The following is a 25,601-nucleotide window of genomic DNA, read 5'->3' on the forward strand; positions in this document are numbered from 1 at the left end:
CAACTGCACACAGTGCCAGTGGTGGGACAACGCTGCACCGTGGCACGGCCACCACCACCGGTGTCCACAGTGCGGCCAAGGACCAGACCCAGAGACCCGTGGTTCACACCAGTGCTGAACTGCTGGGCTGTCCTCTCCCTGGAGGATAGGCCAAACTGGACAGGATTTATTAAACTAACAAAAAGCCAGTGAGACCAAGTGAAGGCAGCGAGGCCATCGGGCCTCCCAAGCACAGGGAAGAAGCCCGCTCCCTCCATCGGAAAGGCACGGAGAGCAGAGACGGTCCCACCTCCCAGCCCCTAGGAAAGCCAGCAAGATGCCACAGGGAGAAAGAAAACAAACCTGTGACGACAACCAGAGGGAAGAAAATAAACTTTAAAGCTCAAAACACTTCCCCCAGCTGTAAAAACAAAGGCACAGCAATGACCAAACAAGAGCACAAAGGAGCAGCATGAAAAGGGGACGGAGGATAACACGGGGCTCGACCAGTCGGTGCTTTCAAAAGGTCAGCAGCCTGTGGGACAAACCCACCGCGTCCCTCGTCCCCAGCCTCTCTGGGATGAACCCACCCATGTCCCTCGTCCCCAGCCTCCACCCAAGCCCAACAGCCCATCCACACTCTGCAAGAAGCGAGTTATCAAGCAGGGTCTAAGGGACAAAAGCACAGGGAAATGGGCCAAGAATAACACTGGTTTGAGTCAGACCGGTAACAGGTGTCAGAGAATTCGCTTTTTCTTGCTAGCACCTTGGATCAACACGTATTTCGGAGGAGCAGCTCTGCTACCCTCCTCGTGGATGGAAACAGAGACTCAACACGAGGCGACCGCGGGAGCCCCCTTGCCACCGGCCAGCCAGCCCTGCGGTCCCATTGCACCGTGACATGGCAAAGCAGGGCTGCAGGGACTGCAGAGGGTGGAAGAAGCATGAGGGGCTGCTCCAAGCCCTGGGGACAAACCCACATCTGGAGATCAGCCACCCGCAGCTGTGGGTAGCAGCTCACGATAAAACCAACCCTGCAGAAGAGCAAGGAGGCGGCTCAGATCCGACCCTGCAGGACCCCCTTACCAGGAGGTGCCACGAAGCACCTCAGCCCTCCCCAAACTGCTTTTTGACAGGAGGCTGGGGAACATACCCACGCACCAAAAGTGGGCTCTGACTCAGGGCTGCTAAATCGCAGTGCAGAGAAACGCAGCGCCGGACACCAGCAGTGCCGCCCCGCACCTCCCCAGCAGTCCCTCAACCCAAGCCACGCTGTTCCTTACTATTTCCAGGCAGGCAAACTTGAAAATGTTTAATTCTATTAACTAGATATTAAAATCCGTGGAGCTACGAGGAGTTACACCCTTGGCCCGAACACCAGGCTCGTGCTACGCAGGAGCCCCTGGCTTGAAGCCCATACGTGTGTCTATAGGACCTCTGAAGGCTCCAGGGAACTGCAATCCTGCAAGCAAACTGAAACGCAAAGACAGCCCTGTAAAGAACTTTTACTCATGTTCTGCATGACATGCATTCAACAACATCAACATGTTTGCTACCGCAAAACAATTTAAATTCAGTAGATACAGGCTTATTCACAAAGCAAGGGGTTATATTCCATTAAACAGAAAGCTTTGGGGAGAAGAGCGAGAGTAAATCCACATCCTGTTTTTTCCAGCTCATTTATTTTACCACAAAGTTGCACACTCATGAAAGATGCAGACACTCGATGCTAACGCACGTATTGTTGTCCAAAGAAAGAATTCATTTTGCTGAGCGTGCACAGCAGCCCGATGCCAGCGAGGAATGAAATACGACGGCTGCGGGTCCCCCGAGACACCATGTATTGACCTTTCGTATTTCGCAGGCAATTGTGTATTTTGCACATACACGCAGATGCGCGGAATAGGCGCATACACCCCCACTCCTTTACTCAGAAGCATATACCTCTATTTCCACCCTGATTTGCATCTTTCCAAGTATTGTTTAATTTGCAATGTAAAATAAAATTACGGTATCAGAGATGCAACCAGAATACTGTCCTTTTGCTAGGGAATAGAGGTCTTTTCCCACTTGGTTTCCATGACTCACCGAGCAAGAAAATAGGGGACAAAAGCCTGTTTACTTATACCTGACCAAAAAACCCCCAAAAGTTTGCATGAGAGACATTTCAGATCAAACAAAAAGGCTTTCCTCGGCGGCTTCCCCGGGCTGTGTCCAGAGAGCAGCGCCGGCCACGCGTACGTGAGCCCTCTCAGCCCACCGCTGCAGTCCGAAGCCAGCAGGTAGGGAGGCCAGAGGCAGTTAAAAATTAGACAAATTAAAGAACGTTTCCAAATAATGTGGAAATTACATGGGGAAACGGCCAAACACATGCACACACAATGACAGTGGCCTTGATAGTTTATTTGTAAGTCTTTTCTTACCCGGGAGAGGGATGGTGGTTAATGACTTCTACGCTCTATTGCCAACGAGCCAGCACTTCGCCTGCAAACTTCCCTGGAGCAAGGGGAAAAAACAGATCCCAAAGGGGAGAGGAAGGCTGAAGCAAACGCACACCCAGGAGTGTTTATTCTAACCCAAAACACAGGGGTTGCAATCCTGCGGGGTGCTGGGCAGCCCAGCACCCTCCGGCTCTGCCGGCAGCACAGGATGCCCCGGACCGCACAGGATGCGGCCGCGGGGCTGGCTAGGATAGCTAACGTGTTCGCCTAGACGATGATTCAGCCCACAGGAAGGATCATCTAAGAAGAATTGTTCAACACAATGAGAAAAACTTTCCCAAACAAAGTGTTCTCAACACCACCTGCCTGCCTGCCTCCCTCCGCGGGGCTGGGGCAAGCCCTCAACTCCAGCTTTTGTTTGCACAGAACTTCAAGACTATGATCGCCACAACAAAGGTTCCTCTTGTTGCCTTCTCCTCTCCCAAGGCGAGCATCGCCGAGCGCACAGCGGGCTCATGGCTGCCATCCCGTCCCCCGAGAGCAAGCTGGTGGGCAACACCGAAGCCACCAACACCTGTCTGATGCCAAAACCCCTGCCCAAGTCCAGTTGTAACTGCAGGATTGCAAACCTCAGTAGCTGAATGTGCCCAAAATATACAAGCCAGGCTTACTAAGGCATCCCTACAGCAAAACCAAGTGCCAGTAGTATACAAGGGACAGCGTTTTGGGGATAACTTCCACGCACAGCCAAGGAGTTTTCCCTCCCAGGCACCAGTTGTTACAGCATTTGGTCAACACGACACAGCATGGTGAGATATTTACCTTGAGAACAGTTTAAGGACAGATGTGACCGATTCAGAGCTCTGCCAAATATTTCTGTAATTGAATATACCATCGATTATTTAAATTGCGTTAAAAATGACTGTATTCGATCTACTTGCTACTAAGAAGCACCATTTCCAAGAACCACAACTCTTTTTTTTTCTCTTTAAATATAAACACTTCAAGATGTTCACTTGTCCCTTCCCCTGCAAAGAATCCACATCTTTGCATAACCATACTCCATGCCCCAAATTCCCTTTGCACCCCTAAAGCCAAAAGGACAAGTCACAGGAAGAGCTTACCTGAAAAAAAAAAAAATCTAAAATCATCAGCTTTGTTTTAAGGTCTACCGAGGCTTATGGTGTAGACGGTGTAGAGCCCATGAGGCAAGGTCTCGGTCAGCCTCTTGACCTCAGTAGAAATCAATGATGTGATGCACCGTGGGTTTAGGCTGTCAGTCAGCCTCCGAGACCCTGTTTCTAATCACACATTGGCCAGGGGACACCGAGAAGTTGCTCCAGCCCCTCGTGCCCTGGTTCGCCTTGTCCATAAAACCAGATCACAACACCCGTCTCCAAGCAGTACATCAGCCCAAATGCCGAAACGCTGGTGAAGAGATTAAGGGACCGAGCTGGTGGTGGTGGGCTGGTTTTTTTAAAAATCTAGATCTGTCACCTGGTCTGGTTCAGTATGTAGACAAGTATCTGGGGCCAGCTCAAGGGAGAGGACAGGAACGGAGGGTGGCATGACTTCTGCCAACAGCAGCGTAGATGCATCCCATGTTAAATCAGTCACGGAGGTACGGTATGAAGCATCCAGCTCAGGCTGGGATGTGTCAACCTCAGCAGATACCTACTTCTGGGCTCCTCCTGCCCTGGGTGGGACTACAACTTGCTTGGACAACGAGGACATTGCTGAGCGAGCGGAGGGGCTTCATCCTTACCGTTCCTTTGTCAACAAGTCTGGGCACACCGAGCCCTCCCTCCGTAAGCCCCATTGCAGGTCCCATGCTGCTGACCGTCGCGACAGCTCTCCCTCTACCCAGGCAAACACGTCAATACCACGGATGAGGTGCCAGTAGATGGCACTCAACGTGTAGCACGGCTCCTCTGTTTTCTAGGACTAACCAACACTTCGCTCCTGCACGCGCATTTCAAACCATTTCCTGGGTGCAACTTTAGCATCACGGCAGGAGCTGGTCCTCCTTGGTCTGATCTCTCATGCTGAATGACAAAAAAAGCCCTGAGGAAAAACCCACTGCACAGTTCCTAGGAAGCCCCATGAAGATCTCATGCAAGCAGGTTTTATTCTTCTGACTATTACAACACTAAGGAGCAACATTTCACCTAATTTACATCTTTCACATTACCCCGGGCACACACCGACCCATCGTTCGGGTTGCGGACGGGTGATGCAGTGCTGCCAGGAAGGGTGGGAGTTGGTTTTCTCCCCCTGCTTTGCAGCCAGCACGGTGAACGCACGGAAGCATCCAGCCTGGCTTCACGCACTGCGTCCAAGCCCTTTAAATGCTCTTCACATCAGTGCTGTGCGCTATTCCGAGGAACAAGTTGGAGACAAAAAGAGATCTATTAGATTATCTTGTCTGTGTCTCCTCTACATGATGTTTCATTTTCTAGTGCTTTTGCCTAGACTTCTTATCAGGAATGCCAATATAACTGTCTAGTAAAATTGACCATTAAGAAGTTTCTCTGATATTTTGCTTAAAGCTTGCTTTCTCTTAACTACAAGAAGCTCAAAGGAGTTTTTTCCTCCATGAACAAAAAGAGCTGCATCAGTGCCAACGCGTAAGCGCAGAAGCTCTGGTTGTCTGAAGGGGGTTAAAAATCTGGAGCTCCATGGTTTGTTGGGACGGTGAGAGCGGAGCCACGCGGGTCCTGGCAGGCCTGGGTGAAACGCTGTGTGTGCTCAGGAGGAGAAGCTGCTGCCCTGCAGAAAAGTGGCTGCATTTTCAAATGCAACTTTGGAAAGAATATGTATGTATAAAAAAAGAGGAGGGGGGCGGGGGGGAAAGCCACCCCTAGCCTCAGTGCTGCAAGGAAAATGTGAAGGACCAAAGTCATCCCTGAACGATGGGACTGCCTCCAGTGCACTAGCTCTGCCGGCAGCTCCCACCTCTGCTCCTGCGGAGACCCTGCGCCACCCTGGACGCAGACCAAGCTCCCTCCGGTTCCTCACTGCACCGGGTTCGTGAAGTGGTTTAAGGCATTGCAGCACTTGCTGCTCTGGAAGGAAAGGGCCCTTCTTGCCCTGCATTTATCTTGAGCAAGTTCTGGGGCTCACCGGACTTTCCAGGGGCTGCTGAACGTGTAAGACAGCAGGAAACCCAATGAAAATCAGTTCCCCATTTGGAGCACAACGTGCCCCAGAAGCCCCCAAGACGGGGCAGGCCAGGACGGACGGGAAGAGGAAGACCTCAGCCGGCAGCAAGTGACCGTCAGCTCAGCTGTTTGCAAAACCACAGCTCCACACCTCTCGCCTTTCAGGCGACGCGAGAGCCCCATTTGCTTCTGCCACCGTGGCAGAGGGAGCAGGTCAGAGGCTGGAGGGGACAACCACCTCCATGCAAGCTGCCTCAGCTGCTCCACCGGACCCCCTCAACCCCAGGCAGAATCAAGAGGAAAACAAGCCGGCTGTAAACTCCTCCAGTGCCCAGGATCCATTGCACTCGAGGGTTTGGCTGTCCAGCTCCTGCCCACGCTGCTCTGATCAGGACAAGGAGCACAAATCTACCTCTGGTGACCTCGGGAACGGAGGTTTAACTCTCTCATGGGAAGCTAATTCTGGGCTTGCATAGTTTTGTCCATCCTGGCCATTCCCCCTTATCTCAGCAGCATCCCAAAGCCTCAGTCCCCAGCACCCCAGGGGGAACCCTGTCCACTACGAAGCACCCAGCATACTGCCTCACTTAAACACAAGCCCACGTTTATTTAAAACTAAGAGAGGGAGGTTTTCCAACCAGAGCCCCTGGAAGCCCACCTCATTTCAAAGCAGGCACCATTTGTAGCAATTCAGATAAACTGGTTTCTCTCAAGTTAAAACTAGATACACACAAGCCACTCAAATTAAAGCAAGACTGTCTTCAGAGAGCTGGGCATCGGTTCGATTTGTTTCTAAAACCAGCTGAAATGAAAACCATCCGACGAGCCCCTTGTAGGGGAAGGAAACCCCACAACCAGGTTGTGTTACCCACCCAGCTACAGCGGTTAACCAAGCCAGCTACCGGCTCCCAGCACGGGGACCACGGGTCACCACCTCACTCAAGAAACCTTCGGCTAGCAATTAACTTCATTGTGTGCTGGAGCCAGCCTCCAGCTACATCCCCTTCTCCTCTTCTTGCCGTGCGACTCGCTGCAGCTTGCTTTAGTAGCTTTTAAGGGACTTACATATATGTTATGGGGGAAGGTAGGGAAGCAGCAGAAAAAGATGAGCTATTCCTGCAGATCCACACATCTTGCTCCCAAAACAGGATCGTGCATCCTCAAGCAGCATTAACGCTCTCTGCTCCTGCCCAAAAGCGGAACAGTACTGAAAGGCAGGTACTCAGAGTGTGGGGAGGAGGAGAGAAGGATCCCTGAAGACTTCCAGCCTGACACTCCAGCCCACCTGCCTCCAAATCCTTCGAGAGCAGAATTCCCAACTGATCCGCTAAAAATTATTGCTTCACACTCCATCCTCCCGCCCTCTGCCAAAAAATCCCAGTATCGCCAGATGTCTGGCAGGAAGACCTACCCCGAAACAGCTTGTTCTGGGATGCCATGTCCACCGAGGAGCTGGCAGCCGAGGAGCCCAGCGCCCCTGTGCCGAGCGGTCCGAGCCCCAGCGCTCCTCCCACCCGGCCGGGAGTGCCGGGGAGGAGCGCAGCTCCTGGTTCCTCCGTCCCTGCCCACTCCTGCCTGCCTTTGTTTGGGGGACTATAAAGGAGTTCACTCTAAGGACAGGCAAAGGCAGTTAAAAGAAAGTTAACGAGGTTTATGGAGTGGATTAAGTTTACCAGGGGATTTTATGATGCGCTGCCCAGAGAGCAAAGAGCAACTTGGCAGCATCTCTCCCAGACCACGTTCGCTCCCAGGGAGCCCTGGGACAACCTGAGATCACCCCAGGCGATGGGAAGCGTGGGGAAAAACTCACCTATGTGCCTCAACCGAGCTCTTATCCACAGATGTTACTGCCTTAACACAAGCCCTTTTAAAGGCCAGGGTTGGGGCTCAGCTGCACCCCTCCTGCTAGCAGGGCTCCCAACCAAGTCTGCAGCAGCGGCTTCTGGAGCAGTTGTTTGCCCTCTAACAAAAGCCATCTCCACCCAGCCCTGCGTGGCTCTGTTGTGGCGATACAGGGTATTTCTTTGGCACAGCCCTGGTTGCTGTTTATTGTCTTGCTTTCCTTTATCTGCAGATCTCAAAGCATTTTATAAATGTTAAACCTCAAAGCCTCTCTAGGGAACAAAACTGTTTCTAGCTATTGTACATATGGAGAGACTTGCCCAAAAATTAGGGCAGAGCTGGAAACGCAGCAGCAGAGACCAGAGCCGAGACAGCCTCTTGGCACAATATAAAGCGACACAGATTATCCCTTAAATACCTGCGTGGACAGACACATCTCCAGCTATTAACCCACACGTTGTCGAGCCACCTCTTGGAACAAGCACTCGCGCTCAAGGTCTGAAAGCCTTGCATGCTGGAGCGCACAAAAATCTTCACAACTGGCAATCCAAACCACAACATCTCACTAATCTTTCAGTTTTCTTCTTTGGGTAAAAAAGTACCAGTCCTACAGTTTCAACTTTTTAGAAAATTATTTAAAGAAAACAGAACAAAAAACCACAATGCTTTTAAAAATACAAAGCAAGCTGGGGGAGAAGCGCTGTTCTCTATTTTTGAGCTGACCCAGAAGAGCTGGAAGAGGCCGCGTGCCGTAGGAGATGCTCAAGCCTGGCTCTCCTTGCCATGTGGCGCATGTCCTGCTGCCAGAGGTCCTAAGCTGCAGCGGTTTCACAGCGGGGAGCGTAAGTCGCAGCTCCCCATCTTTTTACTCAGCTTTATTTTCCAGGCACTTCAGTTGAAAGGAACCTGAGGAGTGGCAGGAAGCAGGAATTCAGTGCCATCCAGGCTTGGCTTTTCCCACTGCTCCAGGGAAACGCTGCGGTGAGCCGCACGGTACAGGAATCGTACCAGCGCTTTACTTGGGAGATCACTGCCTGTAGACTCCAGCTAGGGGAGAAAACCGAAATAACCAAGTGTCTGGGATGGGAAGGAGCCAGCACAAGGGTGCCCTACTAGGGGAACAGCAGCTTGAAAACCTCGTAGGAACGAGAACAAGCAGCAGTGGGAGGCAGTCTAGGAGCCGGCACAAACATCCTCTTGGATGCACGAGCTGCTGTGCGACCTGAAACCACTCTGCTTGGGCTGTAAAGGCTTTGGGACCAGCTCTTACAAGAAGCGAGTTCAGTGCCTGGCCCAAAGGACCTCCAATTTTGACTGCGACAAGCAATCTAGAGAGGAGCCCAGAAGTTTGCTGTGAGCTCATGGCTCCAGACATCAGTTCTCTGACATGCCTCAATTCCCAGGTCCTTCTCGGAGCATCATCTCCCCCCCAAGGCCAGGATCTCATGCAGCACTCCTCCAGTTTCTGACCCATATCTACTGCTCTGCACCACAAGAAACCTGGAAAAGCAAAACCAGCTATGAAGAGCATGTAAAAACCCTCACAGGACAGAATTCAGGACTCATTTTCCACTCTGAGCTGCTCACGTCCAAGTGGCATTTCCAGCACGGCAGAGCTCCATTGGGATCAACTTCCGGGAAGTTCCTGGAAAGTCAGCGCAGGGAGAGCAACACCTCTGTGCCGCCAGCCCTGCAGAGGGGGAGAACCGGAGACAGGCCAGGCAACCGCCAGCCCTTTCCACCGGGGAAGGGCCCAGAGCCAGAGGGGCTGCGAGGCAGCTTTTACCAACGGGGAGAGGACAAGCAAGGGTTTGCAGGCACTTCGGCTAGAAACAGCAGCTTAAAAATAAATGAGCACTAAGTTTTGAGTTCTGAACTAATAGAAACCGAGAGGACTTCTGCAGGATCTCCGCTGACCACAAGGCAGCAAAGACTTCTTCCTCTTCAGCTGTTTCACCCCCAGGTCGCTTTTGCAGGTCGTGGCTGCAGCCGCTCTAACCTCAGAGGCTGCTCGTTACATCACGGACAAGAAGCAGCTAATGAAGGAAACGCAACCGGGACGGGCACCACCGAGGCTCCACCTCGAGCATCCCACTTGGGCAGAAGGAGAATTTGACTAAACCAAAGCCAAAGCGGGAGTCTTATGCCCAAATTTCAAGCAAGAAGATCCAAAGCGGACCTGGGCTGTTTGGGTAAGGAGGAGCTGCGGACAGCAGCCATCAGGGCCCTGGGTGTTGCTCCCCAAGGAAGCTCAACCTGCAGGTCCCTCCCAAAGGTTCAGATCAGCTGAGTTCACCAAACCACCCACCCTGCCCCTTCTCTCCGTTTTGCACACCTTTACTACCCACTGACTTCCAGGGAAGGGCTTAATTAAAAAATTAAAACTGTGATGACTGCTGCGTCTTGCAATATCAACAGCGTCCAACTGCAGGCATATGGACAAAGAGGAGGGCAAGAACTAGGAGACCTCCAGGATTTAGGGCAAACATTGCCCAGATGGGACCACTGCCACCAGGCCAGTGGCCGCACATGCAAGGACAGGAGCTCAGGACCCGCTTCTTCCATGCCCACCCCTGCCACATCCCTGGGCTCAGGTAAGACCTTTGGATCGCCCCAATTAACACCTCCAGAGGGGCAGTGACAAAAAAAGGCTGAACCGGAGCGCAAAGGTGCAATCCCGTGCTGGTGGCCTGGACCGGACCAACCCTGCACCTGGGTTGCACGGCATCCACAGGCGTCCACAGCACAAGGTCACTCCTGCAAGCGCACAGACGCTCGTCCTCCCATTAACGGTACTGCCAGAGCCCCGTGCCTTGGTCCTCGGCACCTGCGAGGCCGGCTCCAGGCCGGTGAGAGCTGCTCGTCCCATTCAGGAGCCCCAGCCCTGCGGGGCACAGACCCTGGCTTTTCCTGGGAGAGTTTTTAGAGTTAAAGCAACACCGGTAGTGGGATTGTCAGCAGCACAAATGCACAATCAGGAGGGGAAGATGTGGGGGGAAAGCATCCAACTGGCGAATATAATACTTGGAAGGAAAAGCAGATTTTAAAAAAAATAAAAAATGAGGGGGTGGTAAAAAAAATCTCAGGAAGTCATCTAGTCATTCCTGCTCTTTGCTGAAACAATAGACTCGGGATGCTGGCTAAGTTATAAATAATCCTGCTGGCTACACAACACAAATACAAGACAGGAGCAGGGTAACTATCGGCTCGATGGAAAGTTGACTCACTACCTTCTTACAGCATAGCCAAAGAAGGGCAAACGCCACGGCCCCGCTCCCACTCGGTGGGGCTGTGCTGGTGCGAGGCCTCTGCCGGCCGGTGCCTCCGTCCTGGGAGGGGAGGAGCAGCTCGGTGCTTCGGGAAGCCAAAGCCCGCGCGGCCCCGCGACGCAGGCGCCCTGCGCCACGGTGTGCTTTTGCAGCGGCGAGGCTGTCTCTAAACCAAAGCAGACCGCACAGCCTGACACTGGGGGACCAAGGGCAAGAAAGCGCTCAAATTGGGGAAAATAATGGGAAGCCACTAACTCCGCAACATCCTTCTCTTTTTAGAAAGGAAGTTGCCATTGCGAGACGATTTGGCTGAGCTGTTTTCCAGATCGCTCCTCCGAAATCTGAGAGTGAGCACAGAGATAAGCAAAGCCAAAACACCTCTAGATGCTGGTGAAACTGCCCCAGGGAAGGGCATGCATGCAAGGACCTCTGCCCCGAACGCAGCACTGGGGGATGTACACAGCCCCTTTGGCCTGGCAGCTCTCATGGGGAAGGGAAGACCCATCTTTTTGGGCACCCAGGACAACCTCGTGGTTGCTCCGGGTCCGTGGCTGTCCACGGCACGGAGCACAAAGTACAGCAGCACTTACACCAGGACCAGGGTGCTGCGCACACGGCCACGGTAGCAAGGAGCCCTCATGCCAAGAGTAACTGAGAAAGGGAAAGATGGGAAAGATCTTCCCAACTGGAGACTTGAGTAATTTGGAAGTGACATAAATTCTCCTTAAAAAAAAAAAAAAAGAGCTTCCTGACTTGTTATTCCATTATCCAAATCTGGAAATGTAATCATATTAGTTCAGCTGCATTAACACAACAAAAAGCCCCAACAAAAACTGTCTTAAAGATTGAACTGATCTCCAAGGGGCCAAGAGAAAGGAGAACAAAAGTCAGAAACCTGTGGCAACCACCAGCTCCCCCTGCGAGCAGCACGGCCAGCCCAGCACCCAAGCCATCCTCCGAAGACAGATTCACAGAGGCAGAGGATGTGAAATAATCAGGATATGAAGTGATTTCTAAGGGGTTTTTTTGCCAGATAGGTGAGGTGAAAGGTCACTAAGAGCCATGTGAGCACACCCAGCTCACACTAAAGTAATGCTGAGCTTGTTACAGAGCTTAACTCAGTTTAAACGTACCTCAGACAAGGAGGAAAAATCCAGCCTCCAGCCACGTGGAATGTCCAGGCAGCTCTAAGAGACTGCGGGGATGCGCTGCCACGGACCCAGCCACCATACGGCTCCTAAAACAGCTTTTCTTCCAGCAGTCCAAGCAGCAGCGAGATGTCACTGCTCCTGTTTTACAGCAGCCGGGGAACGCTGCCCCACGCTGCCGGAGAAGCAATGGCCACAGAGAAGCAATGGCCCCGCCTGGGAAGGGGCTTGGAGCTGCCACCACTCCAACAAAGTAAAAATAAAAAGCCAAAAAACTTCAGCCCCCAGCTCTGAATCTGGGGTCGGTGCACTTGTAGCAAAGCCCTGCATGCCAGGAGAGAAGCCGAGGCGCACGTGCACAAACCCCATCCGACGGCAGGCTGGGAAAACAACGCGAATAACCCTCAGCACGCTCCTGCAGCAGAGGCAAAGGCGACTTGGAGCCTGCACAGCCGGGCCGTTGGCTCGTCTTTTGAAAGAAAAGGCGCCTGTTGATACCAAAGTCTTTTTTAAGTCAGCAAAGGAGATTACAAGCCTACGAGGACAGAGCAGCCACGGCTGAAACCCAGAAGCGCGGGGAGGCTTGGCAGCAGGCTCAACTCCTCAGCCATGAGCGGAGCTGCCACTGAAACCACGTTGCTTAAGAGTAAACGTAATCCCTCTCCTTCGGGGGGCTGGAGCCTTCGTACTTCAGAGGACGCAGGAACGACCACCCAGCCAGACAAGTTCACTTAAGGTTTTAGAGGAAAGGTGTGAATGGTTTGAGCCACGTTACAAGAAATAAAAGAACCTTGCTTTAAATTTTTTTCTTTAAACCAAAAAAACAACCACATGCGATAGGGAGGCACATCTACCTTCCCACAGCCTCTCAGGCCATTCATCATTTGGATAAAATCCAGTTTCACATTGAAATTCAGCTGGACTTTCAAATGCAAATACAAGGAGAAGAGCAACATATGGTAGAGGTTAGTACGTATTTTTCCTAATTAAACGGCATACTGCTGCTTTGTATAACAATGTTAAGGGGGCATTAAGAAGCCTTTGGAAGAGAGACCACCTCACTTTAAAAAAAAAAAAACAACAAAAACGTCCCAGAAAGCAGAAGGGGCCCAGGACCTCCCCGCTCTCCGAGGAGTGGTCACACACTCCCCACCACAAGGACGGGTTTTGTCACTTGTCACAACCAAGCCACCTGTCCCCTCGGGTTGTGCAGGACAAGGCAGAAAGGTAAGAGACATGACTGGTGACACCAGTGTCCTCCAAGGCTTGTCCTGCAGGAGTTTGGCTGGGTCTTCTTCCAGGACAGGGCCACAGTGGGTTGTCCCCTGGAGCACTCCTGGATGCCACCACATCTGTGACCAAAGAGCCCCATGAAGGAGACCCAGGAGGGCTTTTGGAGGGGGAAAAACCTCACCGACTCCTTGTCCCCAGGAGCCAGGGATGAAGGATGGGCAGAAGAGGCTTCAAAACTCTTTGAGAAGGAGAGGAACAGCTCTGCCTTGAGTGGTGGCCAGCAAGCTCCGGGCGGCTGCCACCAAACCTGCTGCCCACTGGTTCCCAGGAGAGGCAAGTCCTGCTGCCGAAGGAGACCCCGTGGCTCGCTGGCCCTCCCCAGCGCCCTGCAGACAGGACACGGGGAGCGTCACCCGCTTTCCTGGCAGGTTCTTCCTGTTTAGGGTGGGCCAAGGTTTTGCAGATGACTGTCCTTTGCCCCACTTGGTATGAAAAAACCCACCTCAACCCCCCGGGTGCTGGAGGCTGCCCTTCCTCCCAGCCTCGTCCCCAGACGCTCTGAAACAAGGCCCGTTTATTTATTTTCAGTCCCTGTCTAATCATGAAGACTCCACTGCTCGAAAAAGCTTATGCCACATTAACTTCACCTCCCTCTTGCTTGCTCGTGACGCAATCTCCAGCTAAATTTAGAGGGAGACATTGCCTTAGGTCACTTTGGAGGTGGAGATGGGCTTCTCGGGGTTAACAGGCAGATGGACAGCATTTTTTAAAATTTTTCTCCCTGCTGGCTTTAGAGCTGGGCTACCTGGAGAGTTAATTGAAAAATCAAAGATTAAAAAAAAAAGGGGGGCAGACGTCCTGGACTGCCTCTTTTCCTCCTTTAGTGGGGGAGCAAGGCACTGCGAAGACATCGTCCCTCCAGAAACATGAATCACAGCAGCAAGAAAAGCATCAAAACAGCCGCTACAAAAATTCTCAAAAGCTGAATCAAGAAATCTTCACTTGCAGTTCAGCTTTTTCCTCTTCTGATGTTTCTTCATATCTATTTCCACTCTGCAAGGCCACCCGGGACAGACAAACCCAGAATCTCTATCACCAGACGGCAAAACTCCCCATCCTACCCCAAACCCAGGTCAAATCGGATTAAAGATGGCAAAGACGCAAAGGCCACAGCAGCTGCTCCTGCTGCATCCCGGAGAGGACAGACCCCAGGGAGCCGCAGGCGCGAGTCTTGTCCGGCCGTTTGGCTCCAGTGGTTGGATCCTCCAGCAAAAAACCAGTGACAAACCCTTGGGCGCGACAGCGTCTTCAGACGCCGCTTCCACTTTGGGTGGGGAGGTTGGCCCGGTCCTACCTCCCCGAGGAGCGCTGCCGGGGCACGTGTCCCCCGGAATCAGCTCGCTGCTGCCAGCTGAAAGCCTGGCTGCACCGCCGCTGCCAGATGCACACGTTTCGGTGCCACGAGAGCTCTGTGCCCCAGCTTGCCTCAGGTGATCTCCTATCCTCAGCGCTCACTGTGCTCCCAGTCCCCCGTACAATTACACATTCAGCACCACAATATATTTCACACTGTATTTCATGCCTCATTTGGCAACAAAATTAATTAAACTTTAAGTCAACACTGAAGGAGCGCAGTACCTTTCTTCCCTCCGTGGCATATATAACTCAATTTGTTTAAGCTAATGCGCTAATCAAGACTTGCAAAGTATTTGGGAACCTTTTGGCCGAAGGGCCTCTGAAGCGTGCAGCGAGACGCTCTCTGCCCCAGCCGGTCTCTGCTCGGAGGTCCGGCAAGGGGCACAAGCATCAACCCACTGACAACAGGCTGGCTGCAGCCACCCTGTGGAAAAGCCACCCTCTTTCTTAAAATGCAATCCCTCGCCCAACAGCACCGGTCACCAGCAGGTGCCTGCATTCAGGCCAGCACAGCATCTTAGGGTTTTCTGCAGCCTCCAAGCTGCCCGCTGGCTGGGAAGCGTGACATCAAGCAGGTCACTGCCCATCCTCGCCTCCCAGGTTGATCAGGTTCAGGCAACCGCACGTATCCAGCTGGGCTGGTGGCCTGGGGATGTGCGGGGGAAACCCGATGCTGCCCGGGTCCCTTGTCCTTGCCACATAGGGGCAGGCAGGCGAGCCGGTGCTCCTCCTCGGAGCCTTCGGGCTGCCACCCCCTTGCCGTGCTCCTGGGATTTCTCAGCTATTTGGAGGCACTGGGAGAGGGCAGGATAATCCCAACCCACGCGGCTGAGAATCCAAGAGGCAGATGTGGGCAAAATTTTTGGCATAACTGAGACAGCGGCATCAGCCGCATGTCCACCACCGGCCCACCGCTCGGTAGCCCTTCACGCGATGGAGAGCGTGCTGGGTAGCCGCCAGCGTGCGGGCGGGCGAACCTCTCCGCTCCTGCGCCCGGAGCAGGTAAAACAGGCTGAGCAGAAGTGGCGAGGAGCCTCACTGGGGAGCGAGCGCTAAGACAAAAGAGAAACCACAGCCAGCAATCAGCGACCCGGGGTTTACCTGCACCGCGATCCCTGCGCTGCGGGGGAGAGGTACCAAACCCACTCCCAGGAGCGGGGCGTGTTTTTCAGGCACAGCCTGGCTCACGCTGCTCCCAGGGCAGGTTTCCAGCTGATGCAGCCAGATCACCCCCGCAGTTAGCTAATCGTGCCACGTTGCTGCCAACGGGCAGATCAGCCCAGTTTAGACAATCATCTCGCATCAGCCTCATCTATGAGAGGACGCGGCGTTTCCCCGAGAGGGCTTCACCTGCCCATCGAGTTTAGTCGATGGTCTCTTCTCATGCTCTCGGGTCTGCGGCTCAAAGCGCTCAGGAAACAGAGACGCTCGTGACTTCAATCTGATGACCACGGGGAGGCTTGTGTCAACATTTCCTTCTTCCAGCTAAAGCAGTAGATCACCATCATCTTCCTACGTGGGAAAATGACGCTTGCGAATAACATCATTACCCAGTTGGGTTCAGAGTCTGCTCTTTGCGTTAGAAAAGCATCGAAAATATCACCTTTACCAGGGATTTTGGCTGCTAGTGAGCAAGGAAGATGCATTTATAGCATCCTTCACCCGTGTTAACACTGGAGAACGTAGTGCCAGGTTAGAGATGAGGCCATCCAGAGTAACAAAATAGCACTATGCATTAAATCCATCCCTTTAAGACACCCATTTGCTGTCTCAAACTAAAAAAAAAAATTAAAAAAAAAAAATTCCCATTTGCCTTTCACTGCATATAAACATTAACAATGGAGATGCAATAGGCAGAGTAACTGGTCACACGCAGGACACGTGCTGGAGTAGGGCACCCTACAGAGCATGCAGAATTTGAAATTAGCAGCAGCAAGGTCCAGCAGAAACGCTTGCCAGACCTGCTGGGCCCCTTCCAAAGCCATCTCTCCCCTTTGGAAAGGGCACAACAAGCGCGCAAGGCCTCGAGCTGGGATGCTGAGCCAAAGGCTCAGTCCCGCACCAACACGTGCCACTCGGGCAGTCCTGCACAAGCAGGATTTGAGGTGGGCTGAGGCAGAGCTGCCGCATCCCAGTGCCAAACCCCAAGCATGCTGCCCTCCAGAAGATCATTTGTAATGAGACCCTGGCCATTGAGAAGACAGCAGCGTGAACAAGGCAACGACATCAGGCATGCAATTAATACACAACCAGCTCCTCTCATTAGAAGCAAAGCAGGTGCTTGAGCTTGTACACGTTCTTTTGAAACACAGAAGGTTCACTCCTAGGCCAGCTTCACGTCAGCCTTAATCCAGGCAATGCACGTGATTTTTACATAAGATACACTCACCTTGTCATAACCCCTCGAGCAGGCACAGTTACACTAGTACTGAATTGCCTCATCTAGGGAAGGAAAAAGCTCTGCCGACAGGAGATGCCCGTACTGCTTTAGCTCTTCTGGCAAAGTAAAAACTGTGTGCTTAAACAAGGTCTGTGTCAAATTTGCAGTTTCTAAACAAAAGCTGTCACTTATCTCAGTACAGCTTTGGCTCTCTGGCACCCCCGACATTCTCCATGCTCTTTCCTAGTTCAAAATCTCAAATCCAGCCAGGAGGACTCTTCCCTGGGGTAGGAGAAGAACAACAAAACAAAAAAACCAAAAACACCCCAACAACTTCCCTGAAAACATGCACCCTTTCACCCTCTGAAGTTAAACACACACCAATACAGGGACCAGGTTATATTTGCCTCTCCCCAACTGCTGGAGAAGCACTGAGCCGCTGTCAGAACATCCCCGCTGCCCCAACAGCTTGGCCGCCCTTTTCCTGCTCTTCCCAGACTCACTCCCCGCGTGTCCGTTAGAAACCGGCTGTGCCTCTGGCAGGACACCCTCGCTCTCAGCCTTGCCTGAAAATTCGAGGAAAAAAATTAAATTTGAAGAGAGGTAACGGTGGGGGGCAGAGGGGAGGCCTTCATGTTTCAACCTCCCTGCAAAGACACAGGAAAAACAGCTGCCCAGGTGGGGAAGCCCTGGGAGCAGGAACAGGCACCCCAGGACACGAGGATCAGAGATGCGACTGGGGTGTGACGCTGGATTAAGGGAGACAGGCGTGAAGATCTTCCCCTGCCATTTGTTCCCCCACGCTTGCTATTTCCTGCCGACCCGCGTTCCCTGCCCCCAGCTTTCGGGCCCTCCAAGCCTTTTCTTCCAAACTCTGCTTTCCGTACCCTGGTTAACGGGACCCACCCCACGGGAAAAACAGGGAGCAGAAAGGGGAGAGGAAGGAGAACAGGAGCTTCCTGAAGGCAGAGGCAAAAACAAAGCAGAAAGGCATTTAACACACCTGACTAGCACGTGGGAGACGAACTTCACTGAAAGTCCTCCAGGCTTTGTTACTGGAAAGGTTGGGACTGCGGCACCCTGGGTGTTTCCCTGCAATACCCTCAGCACGCCGGCAGCACCCTCCTACACCCCGGGAGCAGGCTCTGCCGGCAGCAGGAATGGAAACGCTCCGGGGGTGCGGAGAGCGGCGCAGGGCTGCAGGGATCGTCTCTTCCCAGGCTAACAAGACCTCACAGCTTTGCAAGCTTCACTTGTCCACGGCAAAACATTTTTTTCCTTTGATAACGGCTAAAAAGTAATTTTTACTTCGAAAGAAACAGTCACGCCAATAGGCGGGCAAGTAAATTTTTCTGCTTTGACTTTTTTGTTGTGGTGGCTTTGCGTTTAGTGACAGTTTTGCAAGCCTGCTGTATGGGCACGCACGCAACCGCAACATAAACAAGCAGCCTGAAGTACGTACTTTAATGGAAAGTGCCAGTTTTAAATATCAAGTCACATATTGCGCACCTCATGTCTGCCTTTCATCATCTATCAAAATAGCAAGCAAAGCCCATCACTCCCACTTCAGCATAAGCAAAACATGTGGGAACTAGAGGCAGTTAGTAGGAAAACGTGATGCATCCTTACTAATAAAAGCTCCTGCTTTCCTCACTATGGTAAATAGTTGCAAATGCGTTTCTGCAGCCTGAAACTCAATTGCTGACAGCATGGCAACAGAAACGCTGTGCTTAGCTCTTCGCAACTCTCTAACTTCCATGCTTTTACTGCAAACTACCCAGCCGGCCGCTCCGCAAGCAATGTGGAGCCCAGCACCGCTCCTGTGTTTGCGGAGCTGCCGGGGCAGGCACCGCGCTCCCAGCCGGTGCACCAGACCCTCCCTTCCCCACCTTGGAGCTTCCTAATACAGGGCTGCGTGCACACACAAAATAATTAAATCTTCAAACAGCTCACCCATAGCACCAATTAAAGAGACAACCTCATCTTTCATAGAATTTATTACTTTCAGTGCTGTTGCCACAGGTATCCAAGTTTGAACGTTGTTTAAAGCAGGCTTTCAAAGGGGATACAGACTCACCTACCTCCAGGGAGAATGCATTTACTTTGTTCAGTAGACTATAACTTAAAATTTGTTACATGCACCAGCTTGTTACTCTTTGAAAAACTCCCCGGTTAGCCAGCTTCAAATGTATTTTATGAACTTGCCCCGATCAAAGCAATTCCCTCAACAAGGAGCCTCATCTCACCATCTCACTAGCAAAAAAGCACTGAACAAATTTTGGGGGTGAAAATCACAGCACAGACCAGAAGGGGACTCTCCCTTCCAAACCCACCTAAGAGATCCCAAGCAAGGGAGCTCCCTTCAGCACAAAGCAAGAAGGAAAAGACATTTAATGGTGAATTCACTTACTCAAAAGGAAAGGAAAAAAAAAAGCTTTTCTTTTTTTTAGAAAAGCTTTTATTTGTTGCGAGCAGAATAATCTGTCAGCAGGAGACCACCTGGGCTCCTGTTTCAACAGGACACAAACCTGGCATCGCGTACCATTTTCAACGCAAAGAGGAGATGGCTGCACATTCTCCATACTAACCACGGATGCAAAGCGCTGCTCGTGAGCTGCTCCAGGAGATGCGTTACCTCGCACAACCGTTCGCCTCGGTTTTATTTCCCTGCTCCGCAGAGCCCCAACTCATTTACTGAAGCACAGGCGCAGCTGGCACACGCTGACCCTGCCGAAAACTCAGCAGCCCGAAAACTCGGGGCGACGGCCCCGGCACAGCCCCGTGCCACGATGGCAATGCCACGGCCTGGGCTGGGAAGAGACAATGAAACTTCTTTGCCTCCTGCCACTCCTACCGTCTTAATGTCAATTAAAAATGGTTATTTCCATGTGAAATTTAGCACGCGCGGTTTCCTGCTAGAGGCACAGTTTAATTAAGCACACTGGGAGGGAGCTCATTTCTGATCAGATTAGTCATTTATGAACTATGACGTGGGGGGGGGGTGGAGGACACAGTTTTAAATATTTTGCTACTGCAAATAATAAACAAGCAGTTTGGCAAGGGGAGGACGAAACCGCAGCCTTCTAGGACCAGGACAATAGGCCTACCCTGAGTGTCCCGGCTAAAATAAAATACCAGCAGCAAATGACACGGCTTATGCTGGAAAACACTAGTTGCAGCTCAAAGCCCCAGGAAGACCAACTTCCCCGCGGTGACCTATATGTGCTATAAATGCTGCAGACACGGTCTGCATGACGTAAGCTCCATCCTAGTGGCAATTGTTGGGTTTCGCCTTGCCAAGAAAACGCAAAGCGGAGGTGCTGAATTGTCCATGCGGCGGGGTAGCTAAACCAGTTCCTCCCTGGTGCATTTAAGGACAGAAATGAGGGAAACAGTGGCAGAGCTTAAAATAAAACCAGGAGACAAATATAAAAGCAAAAGGATCTCAAAGCTGGAGGGCTTGCATTAAGACTTTGAATTTTCCTGGCCTGGGAGAGAGAAAGGGGTTCCTCCTTGCAAAGGGGCCACCTGCATGAGCGCCAGCAGCTCGGCCAGGGCAATTATTAGTTGGGATTTGAAAAGGATTTGAATTTCAGGCAATTTTATCACTGTGATTTTCTAGTAGCACTGTTTCAAACGACTGTACTACCTTATTTACCAGCTGGACTTTGGAACCAAGAATCTCATCTTGGCAAGTGGGGCATTTTGGCCGGGAGTCATCAGAGTCACTGCCTTGCTCCCTCCACTCCTATCTGCCCCTGGGGAGGAAAGAGCCTCGCGTTAATAGCTCCTCTGGAGGGGAAAAAATAAAAGCTACGTACTGCCCCAGGATTTCCTCGAGAAGGAGGGAGGTGAAAAGTGGGAGGCCACGAATTCACATGTCCAAGGGTGGGCAGAAGCATGAAACACCAATTTCTCTGGCACATAAGACGGCATCAGTTTATTATCTTGGGGTTACTGCAATACCCCCGAATAATGAGATACTGGCACTACAGTGCACACTATGGAGCTAAGACTTGCGAATTGGTGTTTGCTTCTCCTTTCCAGGCAGAGGGACAGCAGCAGAGGGGAAAAGCTGTGCTACCTTTATCAGCAGTACGGGATACCAATTGAACCCAAGTGTTTGAAAAACACGAGGCATGTTAAAGGTGAAGCCTTCCTGCAAGGCAAGAAGATTCAGGGAGCTAATCTGCAGGTCCAGATTCCAGCGTGGCTGCAAGGCGCTCTGCTCCCTCAGCAAGTCTGGGTCCCCAAATCCAAGGACCATCTGCTCTTCACCCTCCGACCACATCGGAGTTGGTGACAATTTGACTTCAAATCAAATCTTCAGCCTGATGGCTGGCTATGCCTTTGTGGATGAACTAGTATCTGATTGTACCTTGCCGTCAATTAGTGAATTAAGTTAAACCAACATCAACAAACTATGAAAACAACCACTCGCCACTATGTAGGAACTAGTTTAGAGACCTTGGATCCTTCTAATAGACGCAGTGCACCCCCATGCAAGGCACATCTCGTTAACATCTTACTGCAGTTATTCACCCCACCAGCAAAAATCAATCGTCAAACATTCAGGACCAGAGAGAAGTCACAAAGCCGACAAATGAATGAAACATGTCACCCGCTCTCCAAAGGTGAGGCCGAGGATGACTGGCCAAGGGATAACTCTGCTGCTGGAGCAAAAGGCTTCCCCTAAACCAAGCCCCGAGCTGCGTTTCAAACCTGGGGTGCCCATGGCAGGACGAAAAAGCCGCCACAAAGCCCCAAGACCGGGACAGCAGCGATTGTGCAACTGCCTTCAGTGCCGTTGTATAACATCAGTCCTCTGTTTTTATGAACTGCTCACAGCCAGACTCGAAAAGCAGCAGCCCAGAGGAAGGGTGGTGTCAACGTTACCTTTCACTCACCCGAAAGAAAAGAAGGGGGGGGCAGGCAGGGAATAAAAGATTTTGTGTCGTTTCGGCCGCTGCACAGCCAAGCAGAGGGGGGTCCGGTTGCTGCGCCGGCTGTACCACAGAACCCTGCTCACAGCCTCTCCTCGCTGGCCAGCACTACAAACCCAGCAGCCAAGCCAGCCTCCGAGCAGGAAACTAATTAATGTGAGCATGCTCCACTACCATTCTCTCACTAGCGTGTAGCGCGTCTTTTGTGGATTACTTTAACAGCAAAAGTCACACAGAGGAGCACTCACTGGAGAGATCAGCTTCCATCTGCGTTAACCCAAGAGTTTTCTCCCCTCGAATTTCCTCCAGCACCCACTCAACAGCTTCCCTCCCTGTAAAAAAGTTTGCTCAAAACCATCTTGACACACAGCTAAACAGCCCAATCTGAAAGCATCAAATTTCCCTGGCCAAAAAGGACAGGAGCAGGGCAGGGCAGAGGACAGCCCTCCCATCCTGCTTCTGCAGGTTTCCCCAAGAGCTGCCCCACGGCGTGCTGCGGCATCAAAGCTGCTATCCAGAAATCCCACCCCGCTCTCCAGGATGCCTCCCAGAGTCGGGGCACAGCCGTTCCACGTGGCCAGGAGTTTCCCCAGACAGCTCGAGTTGGCCCAGGGTAGAGAAGGTCAAGTTTTAACCATCCACAAAGCATCAGCGTGTTTCAGCAAGAAGGGCAAATTAACTGAACTTCCTGCATGCCAGGGGCTGCAGCGAGCCCTGCACAGAGCAGCTTCCCCGGGCCTCAAAAGCCTGGCACGGCACCATGCCGTCCGCCCGGCTGGGGAATTCTCCGCTTCAGCCTCAAATTAACCAGCACCACGTTTCCCAATCAGACATCTAAAGCTATGCGCCCTTCAGAGAGTCTCCTATCACAGCCAGATCGCCAGCCCGCTCCTCCCTGCAGACACCCTGCTCCCAAAGCCCTTTGATGATGGCACCCCTGGCCCCTCCTCGGCAGCCGGGCCGGCAGAGATGCGGCCACTCAGCGCTTCTGGAGAGCGGGGCCAGCTGCTGGCTTCGGGGGCAAGCAAGGCAGGACAGGCGAGGCTCTGCTTGACAGCACCTCAAAACCGCAGTGGGGTCCAGCTTGGAGGCTGGTGGAACGGCTCCAGCCACCCTTGCTGCCCGCCTCCCTGGGGCGGCTGTGCTGTCTGGAGGCACCTGGCCAGGAGGGCTTTGCAAAGGTCCCTTTAGGAATGCCGAGACCCCACCCAACAGCAGGGAGCTGCTGGAGGGGCTGAATAGAGCAGACACCCAAACTGCATCAGAGTCTCCCTTTGGGCAGCTGAGCCCCAGGAATTAACCACCACCACCACCGTGTCTTCTCAGTGACGTACAGCAAAAGTCTTCCAGGGTGTACGTCTGCAGACACGCCTTCGTCTAAGCAGCTTAAGAGAACAGCATTGACTGTCTGCTCTCAGGCTGCTTCAATCGGAGCGTTGAGACAACAGCCTTCAGCTCAGGTAGCGACTTCTTAATTGGAGACAGATCAGCAAGAGCAGCTTTGACTACCCGGAGACACGTGGAGCAACAAGAAAATCATCCAGAGAAATAGTAGCAGACCACCACCAGAAAAATACATAACACAAAACTACAGAAACCCCTCCTTTTGGGTCTCTGGAAGCAAACACAAATTTATTGCAAGAAACGTTACAGTGTTAAGAAAAAAAAAATTAAGATGACAGTACCTGATCCTCCAAACTGAGTGCTCGCTAGGGTCGTGGGTCTGTTTTTTCCATTAGCCACTGGCAGGGGAAACATCTAGAAAAACAAGAAGATGAGAGAGAAGGGAAGAGAAAAGAGATTTCAGTATGTTAGTTTTACTGTGCTGCTGCAAAGGGGGTCAGATTGGGCAGGCGGGGGGGAGGAAAGGGGGAAGAGAAGCACTTTATTGATGCAAAAAACTTTCCTCTCCTTGTGTCCCTGCTACATAGATCAGCTGCAGGAGGGACAGGAGAGCAGCGCAGCTGTGTGCTAATATACACACGCATTCCTACGTGCATAAACTTCTCCTGTGTACACAGCGTGTCTGGTTCCTTAGGTGCAACTGAAAACCATCCAAGAAGCATCATTGCTGCGGTCAAAACCAACAGTTTCTTCCCTAACTTATTCACCAAGGCCCAGATGAGAGGGTGCCCATGGGGCCAGGGAGAAAGGCCGACTCCATTCATAAGAAGCTAGCAGGAAAACAACAGCACCCCACTGAGACCGCAGCACCCAGTGAAGCTCGTTTTATCCCTCAACACCCCAGCACCCACAGTGGTCCGGGTCTCATCCCGCATCTCCCGTGCTCCCAGGCCCATCTCCGGCAACGTGCAGTGCCTGGGGAGGATGCGGGCTGCCCGCAGGCTCCAGCTGGCACGAGCAGAGGTGACTAAGCCACACGCTCCGGCGATGCTCAACCTTAGCGCAGGAAGCCTCATGCCAGCTCTCGGAGGCATGACCCCTCCAGCCTCGCAGAGCAGCTCCCACCCCTGGTCCTTTGGAGGCTTCAGAAGCACTGTGAGCTAACGCAGCCCTGGGGTCCGGTGGGAGAAACTGCGCCAAGGGCAAAGGTATTTAACTCACGATCAGAAAGATTAACGTATTGTACAGTATCGGTCATTCTGGCTACTTATCTGCTACACTGCTGCAGCTTCAGTATCACAGCTAATCTTCTCCTGCCAGGGAGCTTCCTCAAAAATACTGCATACCTCATCAGCTAACCTGTATAAATATTTTTAATATAAGCTGGGAGGGTTTCAGAAGCTATTATTTAAAAATTTATATGCACCTGCGTGCAGCAGAAAAGAAAACTAATTCTTCTCCACACAAATGGAGCTCCAGCCAATAAAACAACTGGTGGGAAAACGCTTAGTGAATTAACATTTTAATATCCTTTTACCACTCAACTCAAGATACTTTCACCACCAAGTCATTTGAATTTTTATTATTTTTAGCTTTGCAATGTCTGAGTAACTCAAAAGTTTAATGCTTTGAAGATTAAACAATGTAATGGCACAAGAGCCTACAGAAATGCAGCATTTCATGCCCTGACATAGCTGATGTCTGGCTGTGGTCAGAAACATTCCTTTGTACAAAACCATCTGCCCAGCTTTGTTTTTACAAATGCTGGGGAGGAATAAAAAAAAAACACAACAGTTAAATGTGGTAGAGATGCAAAGAGAGCAGTTAAGAAACCAACTGCCATTCAAAAAAAGAACACAAATTTGGGATCATATATATGTATGCACACATGCACATCATGTATATGTTATAGACATGTATTTAAATAAAGGTGTAAACAGTGTTGAAGCATGCAGCCGCGTGTGGACAACCGCTCCCGCCAGCAGCCAGCCTGCAGACACCTGCCTGCCTGCCTACCTCTTCGCCCCGGGCCGTAACCCCACTCTCCCTACACCCTCCTACGCGCAGCCTTGCAGCGAGAGCCGCTGGACGTGCAGCACCGGGGGGGCTCCCGCTGCACCCCCGGGGGGCTGCTGCCCACCCGGGCTGGGCTCCCCAGTCACTTGGGGTGGGCCGGCAGCCCCGCCATCAAATACGCCTTGTTTCCTCAGGAAGTCGGGCTAGAAAACAAAAACAAACCCTGACGACACCAAAGACTTGCAGCCTACCTTCCTCTGCAATGCTACAGGTTTTTCCTGCCCCCCTCCCCTTACAGGGCAGCGTTGTTTTCTGCAGAGATCTCCAAAATTATGAGAAAGGGAATTGATATAGCTGATCCCACCCGGCCTGTGCTCGCTCCCTCCTCTTAAGGTAGGGAAGAAGATTAAGTGAAGTGGTTAGAAACCC

The 25,601-nt window shown here is 52.0% G+C and overlaps 1 protein-coding gene across 18 annotated transcripts in view; it reads right to left on the reverse strand.

Annotated features, from left to right (window-relative positions):
• Positions 1 to 25,601, reverse strand: part of TCF3 (transcription factor 3) — an 82,481-nt gene that overhangs the window by 48,626 nt on the left and 8,254 nt on the right. For all 18 annotated transcript variants that reach the window (XM_072845286.1, XM_072845273.1, XM_072845274.1 and 15 more), the window contains one exon: positions 23,498 to 23,570. In XM_072845286.1, coding sequence (XP_072701387.1) covers positions 23,498 to 23,570 — 73 coding nt within the window. The remainder of the gene's footprint in view (positions 1 to 23,497; positions 23,571 to 25,601) is intronic.

Source organism: Ciconia boyciana, chromosome 24, assembly GCF_034638445.1.
Source record: "Ciconia boyciana chromosome 24, ASM3463844v1, whole genome shotgun sequence".
Lineage (NCBI taxonomy): Eukaryota > Metazoa > Chordata > Aves > Ciconiiformes > Ciconiidae > Ciconia > Ciconia boyciana.